General features: G+C 63.1%; 1 protein-coding gene across 1 annotated transcript in view; it reads left to right on the forward strand.

The window, feature by feature from the left end:
• Positions 1 to 22729, forward strand: part of AATK (apoptosis associated tyrosine kinase) — a 38050-nt gene that overhangs the window by 9961 nt on the left and 5360 nt on the right. Inside the window, exons 2-9 of the mRNA XM_032617503.1 lie at positions 12069 to 12202; positions 15404 to 15551; positions 17973 to 18052; positions 18595 to 18713; positions 18871 to 18958; positions 19905 to 20038; positions 21304 to 21388; positions 21465 to 21586. Coding sequence (XP_032473394.1) covers positions 12069 to 12202; positions 15404 to 15551; positions 17973 to 18052; positions 18595 to 18713; positions 18871 to 18958; positions 19905 to 20038; positions 21304 to 21388; positions 21465 to 21586 — 910 coding nt within the window. The remainder of the gene's footprint in view (positions 1 to 12068; positions 12203 to 15403; positions 15552 to 17972; positions 18053 to 18594; positions 18714 to 18870; positions 18959 to 19904; positions 20039 to 21303; positions 21389 to 21464; positions 21587 to 22729) is intronic.

The raw sequence follows: 22729 nt of genomic DNA on the forward strand, positions 1-22729 counted from the left end.
AGTGGACAGGGTCCTGGCCTGTGTGTTGTCCTGAGTAGCAGGGGTGGGGCCGGGTTCCACCTGACTTCCGACAGTAGGGTGGAACGTCCAGTGAACTTCAAGGGCCAGACGGGGCTGTAGCAGGGAGGCAGTTGGTGCTCTGGCCTCGGAGCCCACGGCCCCCGGCAGAGATGCTGGTCAAGGAGTGGGCTCCCCGTGGTGTCTGGCCACGATGGGGGGTCGTCCAGGACCCTCACTGTTGTGGAAGTGGCCTTTGTTCCGGGAGGGTTTGGGCAGCGCCCCAAGGGAGTGGGTGAAGGATGAGGCTATGGGCGTCCGGTGCAGATTGGAAAGGGGCTCTTGGGGGGAGCAGTGAGCCAGCCAGGGGCGCATTGGGGGTGCCCGCCCATGGGGGCCGGCAGGGTTGGCACGCCCCTGACTCAGTCTCCACAGGTGTCAGACCGCTTGCTTAACATCTTTTTAAATTGAGGTGAAATTCATATGACGTGAATTTCACCCCTTTGAAGTGAGCGGGTCAGTAGCATTTAGTACCTCCGCAGTGTTGTGCAGTACCACCTCTCTAGTTCCAGAGCCTTTTCATCACCCCGAAAAGAAGCCCTGTGCCACTGCAGTGCCCGTCCCGGCCCCTGTCCCCTGGACCCGCCTGTTCTGCACACTCCATAGGGATGGACCATGCAGTGCCGTGGAGGGGCCGTCGGACTCGCCCACGGCTTCTCCACCAGCTGCGCGGGGGCTCCTCTTTCTTCTACATCCTCACCAACACTGGTTAATTTCTGCTTTAAAGATCATGCCCGTCCTGGTGGCTGAGATGGCTCACTTATTCTTCAGAGTGGCTGCTGAGCCAGGCGGCAGCACGCAGCCCCTCCCAGCAGACTGGGAGACCGAGGCACTGGGCCTTGAGGCTGGAGGGGGCTGACTGGAAATGCTTCCTGAGCGCCGTGTGTCTCAGCCTCCTGGGGATGTTGGGACGGGGCCGGGACGGGGCCAGGCCGAGGGGCCAGCGAGGATGAAGGTGCAGTGGGGGAATGGCCAGCAGTGGGCAGGCAGGCAGGTAGAGGGCTCGGAGGGGGCTTGTGGGTGGCGCTTTTGGAAGATGGCTTCCGTCCCAGGTGAGGAACCGCCTGGAAACCACAGACCCCCGAGGAGGTTGGTTAGGGTCTGGGCCATGGGGTGGAGCTCAGTGGCCTCAGCAGGGCTGGATGTGGGGAGGGGGCAAGAGGAATCCAGAGGCAGTTGGGGTCTCCCACTTGGGGAGGGGGTGGGAGGGACCCAGGGAGCAGGTTTGCCTTGAGGGGGACATGGACTCCATGCTGGCTTTGGTTTGAGATGCTCCAGGACACCCAAGGGAAGGGCCAGGGCCAGGTGGATATCGGGGGTCTGGGGTCCCAGAAGAAGCTGGGGACCAGGGTGGGAGCTGGGGCCCTGATGGGGTCAGGAGGGGATGTAGGCCAAGCCTGGGTCCACTTGGGAGGAGGATGGCGTCTAGCCCAGGACAGTGAAGGGGGCGGCTGAGGAGGTGGAGGGTGCAGGGGCCACCCCGGGACCCAGAGTGAGGCACGACCTGCTTTCCTTCCTGCACTCTGGCCGCGAGATGCGGCTCCACTGACCTGAGGATGGCTGGAGTCACTGACCCTTCTCTTCGCCGATCCAGGCCACCTCCACCTTCCATCTCTGGGTCCCCATTGTTTCCCTGGGGAAACCTTACTGACCTCCAGCCATGTGGCTCCCCCAGGTGGGGGGCAGACAGAGACCTGTGGAGACCCAGGACCCTGTGATGCCAGGACAGGATCTGGGCTCCATTCTGTTTATGGTGAGACCGTGGGGGTCTTTAAAGACGAGAGGGATTGGGTTAGGCGTGGGTGATAATTAAATAAAATTATACACATCTGACTCTAGACGTAGTACATGCTTATTGTAGAAAACATGAAAACTGCAGACAACGAGAAGGTATTAACTACCCAGAATTCTACCACCCAAGACAGTCACTGTTCACATTTTGAGATATTTTCTTCCTGTTAGTTTTTTTTTTTTTAGACATGGTCGTGATCAGGATTTATAAACAATTCTATGTCCTGCCTCTTGTTCTCAAATTTACTGAGGCATAATAGAAATAGACTAAACTGTGCATGTTTAAAGTGTTGGGTTTGATGGGTTTGGTGTAAGGATATGTCAAAACTCATGAAGGATATATATTTGGGAGACCCCATGAACCCTTGACTCCGTAGTCAAATAACAAGCATTTGCTTTGAGCCGAACCGTTTCCTTGTGTATCCACTTTTTAAAATTAGCATAAAGTTGATATTTCCTCATTTATTTAAAACATCTTCTTAAATTCACTCTCTGGCTTCTTTTGCAAACGTACTATTGTTTTTACGGAATCCTTTCATTGTGATTATTTAGGCTGGTTTTTACTCTTATAAACACCACTGCAGGGAACATCTCTGTGTGAAGCGATTCCTGCCTGTGATGTTAACTTGCTCCTTCCTTTGTTTTTAGTCTGGATTTGTGTGCCATCCAGGCTGCTCTCTCGTTTAAATTCCCAGACCTGGAATCACTAGGCCTGGGAGTTGGCAGGTCTCCCAGGCCCTGCATGCATGTCTCCAAATCGCTTTCCAGAGGCTGCTCCAACTTACGCCCACCAGAGCGCCTGGGCAGCTGGTCCTGGTGTGTGGGCTTTGGCCAGACACCAGCTTCTAAGAAGTCACGTGGTCGAGAAGCTGACATCGGGTGTGACATTTCGTTTCTTTTATTATGGACGAGGCTGCACATTTTCCTGTGGGCTAGTCAAATTGTATTTCCTTGTTTGTGGGCTGACTGTGTGTTGTTTGCTTGTTTCTGTTTTGGGGTCTTAATGTATTTTTTTAGTTTTTGCTGATTGTGTGTTCCCAAAAGTAGTCACATCAGTCCTTGACAAATTTTCTGTCAATCATTCGTCCTGGTTTGTTGTTTCCTTTTAATTTGGGGCTTTTATGGAACATATGTTTCTATGTGGCCAAACCCATTGATCTTTCATGATTCCTTCCGTTGCTTTTAGCTTAAAAATCCCTCTCCATTGAGAAGCCTGATATTTATCTATTTTCTTCTCAGATGCTATAATTTGACTCACTGATGTCAATCTGAAGTTATTCTGGTGTGTGGTCTGTGAGGCAAGACCACACGGGGCCGGGCATTCTGTGCAGGGTCTTCCGCTGAGGCCAGGCCTGGCTCTGGGCTGTGATTTCGCTCTTTACCTGTTGGCCCATCTCTGCCGCAGAGCCATATGGTTTTAATGATTGTAGCTTTTGGACATGTTAAGAGTTAGAAAGGCAAGATCCCTCTCTCTGCACTTTTTCTAGTTTCTCTTGTTTAGAGCTTCATCCACTACAAGGCCATGGGTCTTGTTGATGGGTGCCTGGGAGGGGGTGAGGGAGGTGGGGTGACCCAAGTTGTGTGACAGCCCCCTGATGGACACCACTCACCTGACCTCACCCCCACTCATTGGTGGAACAAGTCACTCCTTTTACAAGAAGCCCGGCCTGGTACCTGGTTCTGTTCAGAACCGCTCCCTCCCCTCCTCACAGCTCCCCCCACAAATGGTCCATCCCCCTCTTCCCGCCAGCCCCTCGGAGCCCTCCCTGGAGACGGACCGAGGCCAGGACCAGAGAGCACCAGCACCGAGGGTGGCTCACCAGAGGGATCTGCTGGGTACTGATGTCCACCCCCTTTGGGGAGCATAGGATCTGTGTCACCCCTCCCGTGTCACCTGCAGGGCCAGGCCCCCCAAAAAAGGAGCCCCTTGTGAAGGGCCCTGAGACCTCCAGGGTGGGCCATGGGGGGATCTGTCCCCAAGGGACACCCAGGTCCTGGCCCTGCAGCCTCCACCCAAGCTTAAACCAGCTTCCCTCCCCCCTCCCCTTCCATGTCCATCCACTGAAGGCCATGGGTGGTGTGGCTCGTGCCCAGAGCCTGACGCTGGACCCCACTCCTGCCCCCTGCTTACCCGCCCTCCCAGTGGGATCAGGCTGGTCCTGGAGAACTGGATAGGACCTGTCATGTGGCGGGTGTTACAGTCGTGTACTCGGGGGACAGGGTGGGGGCAGAGTCCCAGAGCCAGCACCTGGCAGGTTTTATGGGGGACTGTGGGATGTCCAGGAGGCAAGGAGGGCTTGGGGACATGGGACTCTAGCCCTGTGGGGTCTGGAAGGAGGGTCTTCTGGCCCACCTGTCTCCCTTGGGTTCCCTACCCCAGTTGCAGGTCCCTGAGGTGATCTGGGGGACAGCAGAGAAGGTGTGGGAGGGGGGAATCCTCAAAGAATGTGTTGAACTTGAAAACGAAGCAGGAAAAGCAGGAAGGGAGAAGGGGGAGGAAGGAGGGGGAGGGGGAGGGGAGGGAAAGGAGGGGTGGGGACCCATTGGTGGACCCGGTGTCCCTGCCTTGGGAGGTGGTGCCTGGCTGCAGCTGTGTGGGTGGCTGTCACCCTGAAATGGCCTGCAGTCAGACCCCCACATGTGCCTGGCCCAGTGGAGGTGGGGTGGGGCCAGAGAAGGGTGGTTCCAGGCGGGAAGCTGGGTGGTACGGGTGAGATCTGACCCATGAGGCTGGGGGGTGGGGGCGGGCTCTGTTTGCTCATCATGAACTGGAAAGTGGCCCCTCCTGGCAGAGAAAGCATCCACGGGAGACCCTCGGGACACAGCAGGTGCCCAGTAAGCGTGAGTTACTATTCCTAAACGTGGCCATGCAGTTTTACAGAACGCTGTGCCTCCTTGGAAATGGCTGGGCCTTGCCCAGCAGTGCTCATCAGGTCACCGGGCTGGCCAGGAAGGCAGGGTCCCGTTCAAGCAGCAGAATTGGGCCGATGGAGGCCATAGGCCTGCTGGGTCGGGGGGAAGCTGGTCGCCTCTGTCTTGTTTCCTCTGTTGCTTCTGCAGGTGGATAGAATTATTATTTTAAGAAGTATCTAACGAAACAGGGTCCACCATCAATCATCCCCACAGGAGGGCGCTGCAGAGGCGGGACCTCAGACAGAGGAGCGGCCAGGAACGCGGGGTGGTTCTGGTCTACCTGCTGCTCTGGCTCAGATGCTGCGTGGGTTTTGGGGTGTTGTAGGGGCTGGTGGGTGTCAGAGGTGAGCTGCTGAGCATTTGTTACCCTGGGGTGTGAATACTCCTGGGTGTCAGGGAAGATGGGACAGGCGCCTCTCGGCTCCGCACACACCACCTTTGTTGTGTTGGTTGATGGTTAACAGGTGTTTGTATCGTATGACCATGTCGGCTTTTACAACCTGCGTTTTCACATAAGGGAGCTGAACTCTCAGTCCTTTCCTGTGTGAATTCATCTGATTAAAGTAGAGCCTTAATCACAGCAAAAAAGAGCTCCTCTTACGCCAGAAACGTGACCCCTGCTGGTGGAGGTGGGGGTGGGCTGGCCGCTGCTCTCAGGGAGCACCACCCCAGGGACCCCCCCCACCCCCACCCCGTGAGGTTTCCTTCCAGAATCCCCGGCCCAGCCCCTGCCTCTTCCAGCCCCGTAGGCTGTGGTGGCCCGTTGAGGGGTTTGGGCCCAGGGTTTGCCCTGTGTGCTCTCAGCCACCCACAGGCACTGCTTCTCCCTGTGATGTCACCACCCTGTTCCCAGTGTCCTGGCTCCCTGGCCCCAGTTCTGCCCACAGAGCGGGCATGGGGCACTGGGGAGGGCAGGGAGGGGTCCTGGCCGGGGGCCCCAGGTTCCTGTCTGTTACTTCCTCACCCCAGCCCTTTGGGTGAAGACAGGCAGGCTATGTGCCTGCCAGGTGACGCTGGCTGTGGGTGCCCCCGGTTGTGGGTGCCCCCCACGGCGAAAGGGGCCTTGGGGAGTGAGCCCTACAACGGTGGAGGGCTGTGTGCCAACGCCCACGGTCACTTGGCAGGAACCTAGCCCATGCTACCCATCCCCCTCCCAGTGAAGGACCACTTTGGCCACCTGCCCCTGCTTAAGGAGCCTCTGATGGGGGCCACCTGCCCCTGCTTAAAGCAGTTCATATTGAGGCCACTTGCCCCCGCCCAGGGCGGCTCGGATGGAGGAAGCTTGCAGAGCGGCTCCGGGGACGCAGGCTGCTCGGCGTCCGGGACGAGGCTCCAGGGACTGAGGAGTTCACCCCGCTGTGGGGCACACGGGATACATGGGGAGTGAGCAGACCCTGGAGACCCTGGAAGGCAGGGTCTAGAGTTCAGAAGGAGGCGGGTGTGCGCTGAAGCAGTGGGAACCTCACCCCACGCCATGGAGGCCACACCGCATGAGTGCCCTGCCCCCGCCTTGATGCCCCCGAGGCTTGGACACGCCGGAGGAGGTCTGCACAGCCCCAGGGCAGACCTGGACGATGAAATGGACCCTAAGAGAGAACTTGCCAGCACTCAGCAGTCCTGCCTGCCCTGCCCCGTGTGTGGTGGGCCAGCCCTCCCCCATCCCAGCTGGACCGAGATTGGCGAAGTGGGGCCTGAAGGGGCTCTGGGATCTGGGTGCCCGCAGGGGCTACGTTTCCTGCCTGGAGGTGAGCGAGTGCAGGGGCGGGGGGCTCACTGAATGGGGTACAACCAAGGGCTCGGGCTGCAGGGCCACCCTTGGCCACTCCCAGGTGACTCCCGGTGGTCTGAACTTCACCTGGGTCTGTGGGTTATTTTTATAATCTTGGTGCGCCCTCTGGGCAGGAGTATGGGGGCAGAGAGGAGCAGCTGGTGAGTGGCCGCCCTGTGGCCTGTTGCGGGACCAGCCTCTGCCCCTGTTCCGCCTCTCCTCGCCCTCCGCTCAGCCAGCAGGAGGCCTGGAGCACCTTTTAGCCCACCCTTCACCCCTTACCTGGGGCTGAACTGAAGTGGGAAAGGGCGGGGGGTGGGGTCTTGTGGTAGGGGGTCTGTGGCGTGTGCCAGGCCTAGCTGACATCTTGGGTTGGTGTTCCTCTGTTGCACGCTCGGTGTGGGGTGGCCCCATTTCCAGATGGGGAAGCTGAGGCTCAGGGTCCCACAGCTGGTGGAGCTTCCAGCCCAGCGAGGCCCTGAGCCCCCTCCCAGCCTGGCCTGGAGCTGCCCCAGCGCAGCCTGGGGAGGGTGAGCAGGTAGCTTCTTCCCACCATGACCAGGAGCCCCCTGATACTGGCACATGGTCACAGAGACTGGTGCCAGCACTTGCCCGCTGAGGGTATACAGGCACGCCAGGTGCCCATCTCCTGTGGGGAGGACCACGGGGCCAGGTCCCACAGTGGTCGAGTGCCCCAGAGTGCAAGGGAGGCTTCCTGGCAGGGGCTTGGTCTTCCTCTGCTTAGCAGGCTCCCCTCACCTCTGGCCCCGGCACCCTCCCTTCCTGGAGCTGCACTGGGCAGCCCAGCCTGTGGCCCTTGACTACGACCTGACCTGGGAGCTGCTGCCCCCGCCAGGGCCCTCCGAGGCGGTGCCTGTCCATGCGTGGCCACTGTGCTCTGTGGGGCTGGGCAGTAGCTGTGGGTGCCGTGAGGGTCTGGCCTTCCCTTCTGCTTTGGGGGCAGGGTCTGGGGGCAGGGATGGAACCTCTGGTGACAGTACTGCAGAAATGGGTCGCGGAGGCATTGGGTGGACAGAAACACCCGTGGAGGCCTAGGGTCCCCCGAGTGGGGCCCAGGCCAGGCACGGCCAGCCAGCAGGGCAGTGCCTCAGGGGACCCTCCTGTCACAGGGTGTTAGCTGAGGCCATGTGCCACGATGCTGGTGGGTCCCAAGTGCAGTAGCCCCAAGCTTGGACCTCCAGGTGGCGTGCACCCCTCTGAGCCAGCCACCAGCCGCACAAGCAGGGCGTTTGTTCCCCACATCCAGGGGCCTGGTGCCTGGTACCCAGCCCTGCAGCCCCCAGACCTTGGCTTCAGTTCTGGAGCCCCTCACGGTTACAGAAGGGGGCTGGCACAGTGATGTGTGTGCTGGGCTTCATGGCCATGTCCAGGGGCTGGTGTTCTGATCCTTTCTCACCTGCCCAGAGTCTACAGGAAGGCTCTCCCCGCTGAACCCTTGGACATAAAACGGCCAGAGAGTGCCACCTGGTGGGCGGTGAGGACCCCCCCCCCCCCCAAACCGACCTGTGTCTCACTGCCAAGCTGCCCTCCTGCGGGCCGTGTAGTTGTCCCCCAGGCCAAGGGTAGAGCGGCAGGCGTCTGGGCTTGGGGTACGGTTGGAAGTGGGCCTTCCCGTGCTGGGCTTACGTGGGGCTGACGGTCACGGTAGGGTGAGTGGCCACAGAGAGGTGAAGGGCTCGGAGTTTGGGAGCAAAGCCGTGGCTGGATGCTCTCTGCTGCAGAGGTGAACGGCCTGAGGTTTGTTTGAATGGGTTTTAATTTCTGAAACAAACAACAAAGCCATTTGCAACTTTTGTCTTCCCGGGCACTCGTGGTGTCGTTCTGGTGTGTGAGTGGCCTGGTACTGGGGGGCTGGTTTTGGGGTCACCGCTGCCAGGCCCCCTCAGTGGACAGAGCATGGAAGGACATGTGTGCAGGTACACGAGTACAGACACACAGGTCAGTGCCTGTCTGTGCGCTATAGGTGTGCCAGGTGCCCATACCCTGGGGTCGTGCAGGCACCGCCACCCGCCGCGGGCACCTCCGGCTCTTCCCTGTCCTGCACTGGCTCCAGTATGTTGCTTATTTGCTCTGCGGAACCAAATACCCACCTGAGGCTGCTCTGCCCCCTCCTCGTGGCCCCACTGCCCCAGCGTCAAACCTGATGGGCCTCTGCGCCCTTTGTGGTCCCGGCACTGTTCTCTTTCCTCCATCAGTGAACACAGGCTTATTGGTGTTTCCAGGCCCTGAGTGTTCCTCTAGCCCTTGACACAGAGAGCATCCCTGGGCTGTCACACCTCTCACTGAGGTTGTCAAAAGAATGAAACGAGGTGCTGACCCCTCTTGCCCTCTGGGGAGAGGTGGGGCGTGAATGGGACCCCATATGGGCCTCCCAGACTGTTAGTGGGCGCCGATCCTAAGGGCACGAGCGGGACCTTCCCCGTAGGCATCTTTGGTGGATGGTGGAGGAGCAGGGAGCCAGGAGTCAGGAGTGGGTCCACCCAGGCCCCCAGGCACCAGCCCTGTCAGTGTTTGGGTACATCTGTAACTTCCTTGAGCCTCAATTTTCTTACCTCTAAAGTGGGCACAATGATACCTCCTGAGCAGGCTTGTCGGGGGGACTGCAAGAGAGGGTATGTGTGTGTGCATACCTAGTGTGTGTGCCCCCGTGTGTGTGTTCGTTCACGCTGTGTTGATACAACAGGTGTCTCTGCCAGACACTGGTCTGTTTCAGGAGTTCACGGCCAGCAGGGCCCAGGCTGTAGGCGCCAGCCTGCGGGCTCAGAGAAGGGCTCCGGGAGCCAGAGCTGGAGGTGCTGAGGGCGTTGGTGGCTCCCTCCTGGGGGTGGCCAGGGCGCAGGACTCGAGTGAGTGATGCCCATGTGTGGGCAGAGGGTGAGCGGCCCCGTGCGGCCTTGGGATCTGGGGGTGACACTGGAGGGGACAGGTCCATCTGACACCGAGGGGCTGTTGGAACCCTCCTTCTCCCACCAGGATCATCCTCTGACCGCGGAGGGCAGGGCAGGGGCTCCCTGGGGACCGAGAGCAGTCGCCTAGCTTCTGACACGGACCTCCGTGTCCTCATCTGCAGAGTGGTTCTGAGGGTGACACTCCTGTCAGCTGCTGTAGTCTCGGGGAGGGGGGCAGGGTTGCAACTGTTCCAGCATTGGTGGGGCTCCAGAAACTGACATGTTTTGTAGATTTGAAAATTCAAGTCCACAGCCTCTCAGAGCCGCTTCTGGCTCTGCCCATCTGTTTGCTTCTCCCCATCGCCGCAGATCCACCTTCAGGGACGTGGGCGTTGGGCGGTGGGGGAGGCCCGCTCAGGGCCCCACCCGCCACCTCGCTCTGCCGCTGAGTCCAAGCACGTCATGCCGAATGACCGCCCACCCTCAGCCCAGTTCTGTGACCAGGGCCTGCCAGGGGGTTGGGAGGGGACCCATAGGAGGGCCGCACCCCAGGACTAGCATCAAGGAGGCTGAGGGCAGAGGCTGAGGCTGGGCCACCTGAGGTTGTCCTGCCCGACAGCAGCCTGTGCGGCCCAGAGGGGCAGGTGGGTGATGGGCCTGGTGCCTGCTGCCTTCTTCCAGGCCCTGGGACCATCCAGGAGATGGAGATGCGGGAGTGCGTGTGCAGGCAGAGGTGGCGGGAGGGGAGCCTGCTGACCTCCCATGGGTTGCCATGGCAACAGCACATCCCTGGGGGCTTTCATGGCTTCTTGGGGGTGCGGCAGCCAGCGCTGCTCAGCAACCTGTGAGTACATGCTATTTGGGTGGGAGAGCCCAGTTGGGGGCGGGGAGATGCTTACACAGTGGGTGGGTCCCCCACCCCCACCCGAAACCTGGCCTGTGGAGGCCCCTGTGAAAGTATCTGCTTGCAGCCCCACAGGACTGGGGAATACAGCCAAAAGTTCCAAGGTCTCTTCCAAGGGCAGGCTGAGCTGGTTTCCCCTGCCGTGGTGACCCTGCCCTCCTGGGCCCTCAGCCTCGCCTCTCTTCCCTGTGTGTGGGTATCTGGAATGAGCTCAGAGACTTGAGTAGGAGTCCAGGCCGCACTTGCCATTGTTCCAGCCTCCTGGGCTCACACTGCCTCCAGGAAGTCTTCCTAGATACCCCATTAACTGGCAGCTCTGGCTTCCCACGTGGGCACAGAATGCCCGGGAGCAGAAGCACATCAGTCAGAGGTCAGCTGTGCCACCTCGGGCAGGCTTCTCACCCTCGCTGAGCCTCCATTTCCTCCTGTCCAGTGGAGATACGCATGGCAGCCACCTCAGTGCCAATTAGGACCCGGTGAGGCGCTGCTGAGACCTGCTCTGACCTGAGGGACCAGTGATGGCAGGTGTGCTGGGTGGGATGATGGGGTCCTGAGGAATCAGCCATTGGGAGCTGGGGGGCTGGGGTGCACAGTGGGCAGAGGAGCTGGGGACAGGCAGGAAGCCTCCAGGGGCCGAAGGGAGGACGGGCAGAAAGAAAGTCCTCGGGAAAGGGGTATGCACTGGAGCCGGTATTGTGGGACAGGAGGGCAGGCCAGGGGTGGAACTGCCTGCCCAGCGTTTAGGGGACCCCGGCTGGCCCCACCACATTGTCCTGCGGGCACCAGATGGGCCAAGCTTCCCCAAAGCCCTGGTTCAGCGGGGGAGTGGGGGCAGCTTGGAGCCCTAATTTGGGGGCCATGCTTGTGTGTTGGAGGGCCACGTTGTGCTGTCCTGGGCACCACAGTTACCCCATCTAGTGAGGGTGAGCCATGAGGGGCTCACATGGACCAGGTGCTGCAGAAGGAGGCACCCTGCTGTCCTTAGGACAGAAACAGCACCGGGGGTCCCTTGGTGGGCGTTCAGTAAGAGGGTGACTTGGAAACGCCAGACTGCATGGAGGAAGTCTGCTGCCTCACCTTCTTGGGGACGGTGACATCCCTGTCCTCAGAGGTTGGACAGGTCCCAGCCCTGACCCCCAGCTGCCTGGAGCCTGGCATGTGGCCAGTGGCCAGCAGCCAGGTCCTCAGTCTCTCCCGCCTAGCGGGGCCCTGGTCTGCCTCCCAGCCCATCCCGGGTCTCACAGCCTTTACCAGTGCCATGCCATAGCTATGGCAACGATGACAGCCCCCGGGGCCCACTCCATAGGGGTGAGTGGGCTGGCCAGTCTGAGAGAGACGTGGGAGAGGGTCCCCATAGCCCCAAGACCCTGAGCTCATGAGGGATGTCCACAACCCCCCAGAAGTGGGAGCTGAGCAGGCCTCGCCAGCTCAGCCAGCCCCTTGTCCCTTGGCAAGGCCAGTGTGGCACCCAGGGGCCGGCCATGGACTGCAGGCTTGGGCCACCGTGGCCAACCCGTGTGTCCACCGGCCCTGGGCCCGGCGGCTGTGCCTCCGAGTGTGGGGTCTTGGAGCAGGGGTAAGGGTGCTGAGGCTCAGACCGCAATGAATCAGGGGGCCTCAGAGCCCGGCGTGGGGATCCGGCTGGCCCCGGAGTGTGCCTGGGGGACTGGGTGCAGATGGGGGCCGGGTCGCAGAGCTGCCCTGTAACTGCTCTCTCCCTCGGCAGACGGCGCCCCGCTCAGCGAGCTCTCCTGGTCGTCCTCCCTGTCTGTGGTGGCCGTGTCCTTCTCCGGGCTCTTCACCGTCATCGCCCTCATGCTGGCCTGCCTGTGCTGTAAGAAGGGCGGCATCGGGTTCAAGGTGAGGGCTGGGGGTCGGGGGAGGCTGTGGACGAGATCCTGAGGGCTGGCCCTCTGGTGTCCACTCGGCACTGGACTTCCTTCCCTCCTAGGGCCCTCTGGGGACCATAGAGGCTGGGACCCCACAGCCCCTCCTCTGGGGACAGCCGATGGGAGAGGCCTAGGGGCTGTCAGGGACCCCTCCCACTGCCTCCCCCATTTTGGGTCCCCCTGTTAGGGGGGCATGGCCTCACGCTGTCATGTCCCAGCTCAGGGTCAGGCCTCTGTGTTCGGTGCACCCCGGGACGGTGAGGATGGGCCTCAAGGGGGCCACGGGGGCTCCTGAGCCGCTGTGGGAGGGGTCTGTATGCCTAGGGGGTCCTTGAATCCCTGCTTGTTCGAATCAGCAAAGGGAAACCAAAGTTGCCCAGACACGCTTCCCGGCATCGAAAGCACCTCTCTGGCTGGGGTCACCTTACTTTGGGTGTCTTCTGCCCCACGAGGAAAGGATTGTGCGCCACGTAGGAATCAGGGCGGTAGGACAGCAGGAGTCATCATTACTGTTTATGGAGCATCAGCTAGAAGGCTGGGCCCGCCTTCTCCCTGGCCGCCCTGGCAGGGCTAAGCTCCCGGGGTCATCCTGGGCTGGATTGCAGGGCTGAGGTGCCCCTCCTAAGGATGGTGGCCTAGAGGCATCCCTGGGGCGCTGTTCCCCAATCCTAGAAGCGCCCATGGCTGCTCCCTACCTTTAGCTGAAGCTCTGAGCATGGAGGACCAGGAGAAAAAGCTGGGAACTGAGGGGCCCAACCAGAGCCCCCCGCCAGCCCTGTGGGCTGAGTTGTGCCGACTTAGCACATAGCACCGCCTGTGGTCATTCTCCTGCCCACTCAGCCACCCCGCCCTTGGCTGGAGGTCAGATTCCCGGGCCTGGCGAGGTCAGGAGGGGAGGGGCTGTCCTGTGGCCCAGCACAACAGCCCGCCACCCCAGTCATCTCCATACTAAGTGACCCACATTGCAGCCGGGTCACCCCCATTTTAGAGAAACAGTGCCGTCCCCCTCCCCCTGGTCTGTCTCATCACAGAGGGGGCCGGGGGAGCTGGCAGCTGCGCGGCACTTGCCTTTTACAAAGGTGTCTTTGCCACATTTCACGGCAGGGCCATCCAGAGCTCTCTGAGGGGTGGGCTGGTGGAGCTCAGGGCCTGGGCAGCAGGGCCATAGCCCTGGGAGCCTCGGGTCTGCATCTAAGCCCCTGCCTGGGTATCCTAATGCCTAGCCCTGTCTCCCTGGCCTGCAGGAACACAGTGGGCTGGGCCAGGCGATGCTGGCATTTTCCTGGAGGATCCTGGGGCCAGAGAAGCAAGCGGGAGGGGGAAGGGATGGGAAGGGGGAAGGGAAGGGGGATGGGAAGGGGAAGGGGGATGGGAAGGGGAAAGGAAGGGGAGGGGAGGGGAAGGGAGGGTGGAGGGGAGGGGGAAGGAGGGAGGGGAAGGGGGGGCCAGGGCTGGGCCTTGAGGCTATTGTATGTCAGCCCCTTCTCAGGATGCTGTGAGAACAAGGCCCCAAACAAGGGCCAGTGTGGCCCCCTCCTACCCGTGCCCTCCTCACCTCCTGGGAACATGGTGCCCAGAACATTCCAGCACCAGTGCGCCTCAGTGGGAGGGCCTGCCTGCATAGCGGGCTCCCGCCTGGGCTCTGGGGGGGCCAGTGCTGGGCTCTCCCACCTGGAGCTGTGCTGGGAGAAGGGGCTGGGCAGTGATGCTCACACTGTCCTATCTGATCACCCGCTCTGCTGGCTCCATCCGGTGGGCCTCCAGGTGGCACCGTCAGGTAACAGGCTGGGGCCGGGGCCAGACCCCGAGGTGGGTGGGTGGGCGGGCGGGCGTCTATGCCTCTGCGGAGCCGCAGCTGGGATTACAGGGCGAGGGGGTTGGTTCTGACAGCCCCGGGGCCCAAGGGTGGTCTCCCGGGCCCTGGAGAGGGGGAGTCCCTGCAGGCCTTGTCCCCAGTGGCTCTGTCATCTCTGGGTACAGGCCAGGACCGGCCCGCAGGGACACCCCAGAGGGCTCTCAGCCTCCCTGTTGCAGCCGAGGAAATCGAGGCCCAGAGAAAGGAGGGTCCTCGGGTCACAGGGCCGGGCAGGGAACCTAGGCCTTGCGGCTCCCAGTCCAGCCGCCTGGCCACAGGGGCGGCCCCGCTGCAGCCGCTTGGAAGTCCCTCGACCCTCGGCCTGTTTCCCCACCTGGCAGCGGTCTGTCCTGGTCAGGCAGGCAGGCCTGTGGCGCTAGTACTGTGGTTCTGCTTGTGGCCCAGGGCTCCTGGGAGACTTGGCAGTGGCTCAGGAATGTGAGGGGGCTTCCTCAGACAGACGAAGGGGCAGCTGAAGTTGAAAATAGCCGGGCCAGGTGGAGCCCAGCCCGGTGCCCAGGGCCAGGCTCTTAAGGAGCCCTGGGAGCGGACAGACGCCCGCCTTCCTGGGTCGAAGTCCAGGGGCCCTGCAGGCAGATGGCCACGGTAGGTGGTGCTGCCAGCTACCACCTGCCTGGGGCTGAAGCCGGGGGGTGGGCTCTCAGGAACGCTCCTTGTCTGGGAGGAGCAGGGGCACTTAGTTTCTTGTCTGCTGGGTCAGGGTGGGTGGGATGATGGAGCCGCTGTCCTGGATTCCCCAGCCTCGACCCTGAAAGCCACTGACCATGGGGTACCCCGCCCAGGGCAAAGGCTGCTGGGAGGTGGGGTGGCTGAGAGGCGTGGAGGGCTGACTCTGGATGGGCAGGGGCAGCTGGCCTCCAGCCGCCCCCCCCCCCCACCAGTGTGGGCCTGGTGCTGCCCACCCTGGCCTGAGCCTGGTAGGCGTGGATGTGGGTGGGCTGAGGCTGGGCGAGGCATGGCTGCCCTGGGGCTCACGGCCACCACCCTTGAGGCTCTGCCCGTGGGAGGTGAATCCCTACTCCCCAACCAACACAAACCAAACCCCGCCCTCCTGGGGGAGCTGGTGCCCCTGCGGAGGGGGCAGCCGAGGAGTGGGGTCTGTTCTCTGCCCTGAGGAGCGAGGAGGTGGGTGGAGGGGGCAGCTGGCAGGGCTGCTGGGGGGAGCGGGGCTCTGGGAAGAAAGGGGCCTTTCAGAGCTGGCCCGCACCCCTTGTCCTCTCCCTGCCCCCTGTCCCCTGCCCCTCCCCCTTCTGGGGAGCCCTGGAGCTCACCGCATGTGTCACCCGTTTGGCCCAGGAGTTTGAGAATGCCGAGGGGGAAGAGTACACGGCCGACTTCTCGGCACAGGGCTCCCCGGCAGCAGCGGCTCAGAACGGGCCCGACGTGTATGTCCTGCCACTCACCGAGGTCTCTCTGCCTATGGCCAAGCAGCCCGGGCGTTCAGGTGAGTGAGCCCCCAGGTGGGCCCAGGTGGTGGGTGTAGGGTGTGGCTCTGGGGTCAGTGCTCCCGGGGAGGGGAGGCAAGGGGCTGGTGTGTGTCCCCTTTTGCTGGGACCTGGGGCGCTGTGAGCAGGCTTGGGCCAGCTGGGGCTACTGTGCGAAGGGGGCGGGGGTTGCTCCCTCTGGTCCTGGGGTGGGCACCCATGTGCTGGGAGGAGGGACTTCTCTGCGGTCCCTGGGATGCTGGACCCCGTACATGGGCTCCGTGGTGCCCAGGAGCAGGGCCCACCCACTGGGGGGGAGGGGCTCTTTGGGGCTCCTTCTGCGGGTGGAGCCTTCTGCTCAGGACCCTGGGGTGGGGGAAGGAGGGGCCTGGGTCCCCCCAGCGCGTGCAGGTGCAGGCGGGGCCTCTTCCTGTGGCTTCCTTGCCATGTCTCCCACTCGGCCCATCCCGTGGTCCCCCCAGCAGGCTGGCAACCCACATGGCAGATGCAGGGCCCACACTCCAGAGGTTAAAGGTCAGTGGCCAACCTGGGCGTTGAACCCACATCTGCCTGATTCAGCACTGCAAGAATCCCCCAGTTGTGTCTGGAGGCTGGTGGGTGGGGTCCCTGGCCCCAGGCCCCCTCCCTGGCAGCTCCTAGGTCAGGCCTGTGCCTACCCCCAGCTCCTCCAGGCTCACTGAGTAGGGTGTCAGGCCTGGGCGGGGGGGGGGCTCTGTTGGCACCAGGGCCTGTGATGGGTAGGCCTGCCCCACCTGCGTGTGTTCTGGGCTCTGCTGGTCCTGACCACGGTGCTGCCCACCCCGAAGCCCAGCCCTCACCATGGGCTGGGGGCCTCCAAGGTGCTGGCCTGGGCCCAGCACCCCCTGCACCATGACTGTCACTCCCCACCCCCCTGCAGGTGTCTCCTAGAGGAGACCTCACCAGTTAGGCAGGAATTTCAGGTCCCACTCTGTTGAGTGGCTCAAAGGTCTGCTCCATAAAATCTTGGAAGGTGGGGTCTCTGCTATAGGAAGGCCCGCAACCTTCCTGGGTGACCATGGGAGTTTCTGAGCCTGTGTTGACAGTGCTGGACGCTAGGAGCTGTTGGGAGCAAGGTGCCCCCCCAGGGGACACTGTACCCCTGGCCTGGGCCTGTCACCTTCCCCTGGCAGTGTGTGCCTGGGACCCCAAGGAATCTTTGAGACCCAGTGTCTTCCACCGCTTAAAGGACTGTCCCTGGGGATGCAGGGGGACAGGGATCCAGGAGGGGGCAGTGATTGCATGCTTTTTTCTAGTTTTTAGCTCTGTTCTGTTCTTTATAGGGTGCCCTGCTTCTGGGGAGGGGGAGAGATTTGGGTGATGCTGGGAGGGCAGCCCACCTGGAGGTCAAGGATTAAAAACCTGGGCAGCAAGTACTACCCCTCTAAACCGTGGGGGAAGGTGGCCCAGCCTTCAGGCTCCCCAGCCTGGCTCTGTAGGTGCTGCCCCTTGGGTGCAGACCCCAGAACCCCGGGACCCGGCCTGCCATGCCTCCTGCAGCTGCCAGGAGACCTTTCCCGTTGGCTGGCAGTCAGCGTGCTCCACCTCCATCACTGCCCCACTGTCAAGACTGCTGAGCCTGCTTGGGGAGACCCCAGGCTGGAGGTGGGGGGCAGCAGGCTGGACCTCAGGGGGAGGAGCCCTGGGACTCAGGGCCCCAGTGGGACCCCTTACCCCCAATTCTGCTCAGTATCAAGGTCAACATTCCATAGGGTCTCCAGTCCCTGGGAGCAGCCCCTCACCTTGGAGTCTACTGGCTGCCAGGCTCAGCCTGTCCCCTGGGCCCTCCGGGCAGTTGGCGTGGGAGCAGAATTCGGGGAATCCCTTGGGGCACAGGCGGGGTGTGGGTGGGCTCAGCAGCTCTGGCCCTTCCTCTGGGGCCCTCACTGACCCTTCCTGCCTGCTGACCTCACCCAGCCCAGCCTGCAGGAGAATGGGCCCAGTGTGTTCCGTACAGGGCTGTGCCAAGCAGCCCCCAACAAAGGAGCCTTTGGCGTGCCTGGCGCTGGAATGCCAGCCTGCGGCAGGGGTGAGGGGACGGGCCACTCCACTGCCCTCCTCCCCATGGCCTCCGCCCCAGCCACACTGCCTGCCCAGCGTTGCCTGTGCGCTGGTCCCGGCTCCAGGCCCTGCTGTTTCCAGCCTGACTTGTCCCTGTAGCTTGGGGCACAGCCTTCCCAGAGCCACTCAGAAAGATGCATGGATACGGCTTGCAGATCCACAGCTCCCCTGGGCAGCAGGTGCCCTGCTCCTGATGGCCGCCCCCATCAGGAGGGAGCAGGGGGCTCTGGGTGGCTCCCCGGAACAGGCCATGCAGGCAGCCCCTCTAGGGGCCAGGCGAGAGAAGACGGGGCGATGATGGCGGCTGAGCCGGCGTCTCTGAGCCCCCTGCCCTGTCACAGTGCAGCTGCTCAAGTCCACAGATCTGGGCCGGCACAGCCTCCTGTACCTGGAGGAGATTGGCCACGGCTGGTTTGGGAAGGTGAGTTGCCGTCCCAGGGGTTGGTGGGGATGGGGGAGGGACTGGCGGCGTGGTCCGCTCTTTTGCCTGGCAGGTGGAGAGGGTGGGTTGGCGACTTGCTTCTCCTAGAAACTTCCCCAGCCCTGGGGTCCCCTCTCAAGGCATACTCTACTGGGCCCCTCCCTGGGGACCTCAGGGTCCAGCAGCCTCTTCTCTGCAGATCTTGGTGTCATGCTGGGAGATGCCTCTGAGTGGGCAGGGATGGGGAGCAGCGTCTGGCTCCTGGCTTCTCCCTGACCACCAGCCTGGGTGGGACAAGGAGTCCATCTTCCTCACTGCAGACCCCCAGAGCTCTGAGAACAGCCGGGGACCTTAGGGGAGGCAGACACAAAAGACGGAGTATTACAGCCATGAGGGCTCGCTCTCCCGGGAGCGGTCCAGAACCCATTTTGCAGATGACTACGTTGAGGCACAGAAACAGACTGCTTTGGCTGGAAGAGCAAGGCTGGGGGCAGAGCTTGGGGACGGTGGAGTCCGCCCACCTGGTGACGCCTGCCCCGCAGGTATTCCTCGGGGAGGTGAACTCGGGCATCAGTAGCACCCAGGTGGTGGTGAAGGAGCTGAAGGTGAGCGCCAGCGTGCAGGAGCAGATGCAGTTCCTGGAGGAGGCGCAGCCCTACAGGTGGGTGGCACCTGGGGACAGGCTTAGCCGGAGGAGGGGGTGGGCCACTGGCCGGGAGGTGGGGCTGTGGGCCCTGTAGACAAAGGCAAGCTCTGTGCCGCCCCGCTCCTGCCCGGCCCTGAGTGCGAGTCAGGGGGCAGCCTGTTGGCTCCCGCAGGGCCTTGCAGCACAGCAACCTGCTCCAGTGCCTGGCCCAGTGCGCAGAGGTGACGCCCTACCTGCTGGTGATGGAGTTCTGCCCGATGGTGAGTCGCCCGCTCCCTGGCCCTCCAGCCCCTGCCCTACGCTACTGGAAGGTGGGCCTGGCCTTCCTGCTGAGCCGGGGACCCCTCACCCCCACCCTCTGGGCCTCACATGCCCCCCAAAGTGGGGTCCAGGTGGCTCTGCACCACTACCTCCCAGAGGCGGCCTGGGGGAGGAAGGAGGTGGCCCCCGCTCAGAGGCAGCGGCCGTCCGGGCTGGGATTCCACTGTACCCTGAGGGAGGGGGGCTCCCCCATCTGTCTGAGCTGCTCCGAGTCACGGAGGTTTTCCTGAGAGGCACCCCGGCCCGCTTGGGGGGCTCACGGCCCTTGCGTCGAGTCCACGGCCTCGCTCGTACTTTGCTCTCGGGCCCCCCGCCCCCCCCCCCCCCAACACACACACGGCTGAGCCGCTTGCCGACAGGGAGGCGGCCTCCACAGACGTGGGCCCCCCCACCATCTAGTTTCTGGACTCCTGGCGTAGCCTCCCAGGCTTCCCCAGGATGCCTGGGCCCTCCCTGGAGCTGAGCGGCGTCAGCAGGTCATCAGCAGGTCAAGGAGTTGCCGGAGGACACTCTGGCCACCGGCTCTGGGTTCCGCCCAGGCTCAGCGTCACTGCTCGTGTGGCCTGTCTGCCACCCACCAGCTGAGAGGTGGCGAGCATCTGGGCCCCAGGGGTCTGTATGCGGGATGTGACCCTGCTGGCCCGCAAGGCTGCCTGGGGCTGGGACTGTCAGTGTGGGGAAAGTGTCCGCTGCCTGCGGGGTCATCCTACTGAGAGCTGGCCCCTGGGGGGCGGACACGGGCTTCTCTGGGCAGCGGCAGCCCTGTGGCAGCAGCAGGATGCCTGGTCCCCCCGTGGGTCCCGCTGAGGAGGGCGGGGCCGGGCGGTGGGCTTGCACGGGCACCCGCTCCCCACCAGCCAGTGACAGTGCTGCCCTTCTCGGCAGGGGGACCTCAAGGGCTACCTGCGGAGCTGTCGGGTGGCAGAGTCCATGGCGCCCGACCCTCTGACCCTGCAGCGCATGGCCTGTGAGGTGGCCTGTGGCGTCCTGCACCTGCACCGCCACAACTACGTGCACAGGTGAGGGCGCTCTGCAGGGCCTCCGCACCTGCTCCCGGGCCGCGGAGGTGGATCCTCAGCTAACAGGGTTAGTCTTCGTGCAGCCTCTAGGGACCACTGTACAAAGGGATTTTGTCAAATAATAAACACCAGGCAGATGGGAGCTGAACACCTGCTCCTGCAGGAGGGTTAAGCCAGGCGACGTCCACTGTCCAGCTGGCCTGGCTGGGCATGCGGTAGGGCCTGAAGCCCATCCTCTGTCCCCAGGGTGGTCAGCGCTGCCTGGTGGCCCTACGGCGGCCCCTACTCTCCTCTGTCTCTCTCAGGCCCGGAGGGAGGGGTGGCTCTGTCCTGCTTCCCGCCCTGGCCCCTGAATTCGGAAAGACGGGCCAGGGCCCAGCGTAGGGGGACATGCCAGAAGAAGTGGCGATGGACGTGGCCCCACCAGCCCCGGACAGCACTCGGGCCGTCCTCCCCAACAATATCCTGGTGCTGAGTGATGACACATGCAACTCCAGCATCAGTGATTTTGTTGAAGAGGGCAGCTGCCAGCCTCCCGACCGGCCCGCCGAGCCCACCCAGCCCCAGGCGCCCATCTGTGGCCCCCAGCACAGCAGCATTTTGGCCGATGTGTGCTGACCCCGCGTTTGCCCCAGTGCCCTGGGCCCCAGACACCCGTGGGGCCACAAGGCAGGCAGGGGAGGAGCCGGCAGCCAAGGCCGGCCGTGGGTGGGAGGCAAAGGCGGGGGTGAGCGGCACTGCTGGGTGGGCACTCCACACCCCCACCCTGCCAGGGGCCGTGTGTGCACAGGGCAGGGGCAGGACCCTGGGGCACTCAGTCGCCTCACTGATGCCTGCCTTCAGGGAGCTGAGGGTGGCGGTGTGGCGGGCGGGAGGAGACTGCGGTGTCCCTGGGCTGGCTCGCCCCCGAGGGACTGGTCAGCAGACTGGTGTCCTAGGAGAAGCAGGGGAGTGGACTGGGGTCAGGGGATGGGGTTCCAGTGAGGCAGACCTCGTCCAAGGAGAGCCCTTGGGCACCTTCTAGCTGGCCCTGGGCCTCGTTTTCCTTGTCTGCCTTCTAACATGTGTGGCCCCATCCACTCAGACCCTCAAAGTGTCCAGTGCTGGGTGAGGGGCAGGGCGGGCAGCCTCTGAGATGCCCCTTTCCACCCACCCACCGACCGAACCGAGCCCAGGATGCCCTCGACGACAAGCGGCCCAGTCCCCTCAGTGCCCTGGATGCCCCAGCCTGGCACTGCCGGCTGACCCCACCCTCCCACCCTCAGTGACCTGGCTCTGAGGAACTGCCTGCTCACAGCCGACCTGACGGTGAAGATCGGCGACTATGGCCTGTCTCACGGCAAATACAGGGTGAGTGGGCCGGCTTGGGCCGGGGCAGGGCCGGCCGCACTTGCCCGCGGGGTAACACTGTCCCATGTGCCGACAGGAGGACTACTTTGTGACGGCTGACCAGCTGTGGGTGCCACTGCGCTGGATCGCGCCTGAGCTGGTGGACGAGGTGCACTGCAACCTGCTGGTGGTGGACCAGACCAAGGCCAGCAACGTGTGGTGAGTGTGGGCCCGGCAGTCGTCATGAGGACTTGGACCCCTGAGAGCCGACGACTTGATGCTCACCTGCGACTGTCAGCCCTCATGGCTGCCCTGTCCGGTGCCGAGTGAGTGTCCAGCGAGGACGCGGGGCGCTGGGGGGCTGAGTCCCACCCGCCTGCTGGCTCCCTGGTGCTGGAGGGGATGCAGGCTGGCCGCGCCAAGCAAGGCCACGTGTGTGAGGACGTGTTTGTTTGTGTAGCCCTGTCGCCCTGTACGAGGTGGCCAGATACACCCCCAGGTGAGGTCGTGGGGGTTCTGGAGCCACCTGTCGCTGCCCGGTGCCACGGCCCACAGCACTTGGGCTGGCAGAGTGGCAGGGCCCGTGGGGTCTGTGGAGGAAGCCCTGCCCCTCCCAGGGCCCGCTGGGCCGATGCCCGAAGACATCAGGGTCAGAGCACTCGGGCAAGTTGATGAGACGTGGGGCCTCGTGGTAGCACCTGTTCGCATTGAGAGGGGACAGTGGGGCTGGGGGTCTCCTGTGACTGCAGCCTGGAGGCTTGGGGCTGGGCACAGAGCGGGTGCTTGGACCCAGGACTACAGCCTCTAGAGGCTTGGCTGTGGTGGTCCCCTGTCCCCGGCCTTGACTAGCCTCTCCTTCCCCCTCCTGCTTCCTCCCAGCCTCCCAGGCCTGTCTGGCCTCCTTCTGCTCCTGATAAACCCTCCGGGCCTGGATCCAGGGCCCAGTCCCCCTTCCTGTGCTCTCTAGGGGTCTCCCCTGAGCCATTAACTGTACCCCCGTCACGGACACTCCATTCCCCTGCTCGCCTCTCCCTCTGGCTGACCCTCCCCTGCCTGCCCACCAGCCCACACTGACTGGGGTCCCTCCCCTAGACGGCTTTGGCCAGGGCCACTGTGACGTCTCTGTTGCCAAATCTGCTGTCCCTCATGCCCCCAGTTTCGCGGGACAGCCTGGGGTCCCCGGGAGCTGGGTGAAGCTGCCGCCCACTGGAAAGATCCCCGCTGCCTTCTCGCAGCCCCGCGTGCACTGGCTGCCTGGCCCGCTGGCTGGGGTGTCCCTAGACTCACCCCTCCCTCCGCCTCACACCCTAGTACACTCCCTCCCTCTGGCCTCCGCAGGTGCCTGGCAGGACTGGGAGCTTC

Source organism: Phocoena sinus, chromosome 20, assembly GCF_008692025.1.
Source record: "Phocoena sinus isolate mPhoSin1 chromosome 20, mPhoSin1.pri, whole genome shotgun sequence".
NCBI classification, from domain to species: domain Eukaryota; kingdom Metazoa; phylum Chordata; class Mammalia; order Artiodactyla; family Phocoenidae; genus Phocoena; species Phocoena sinus.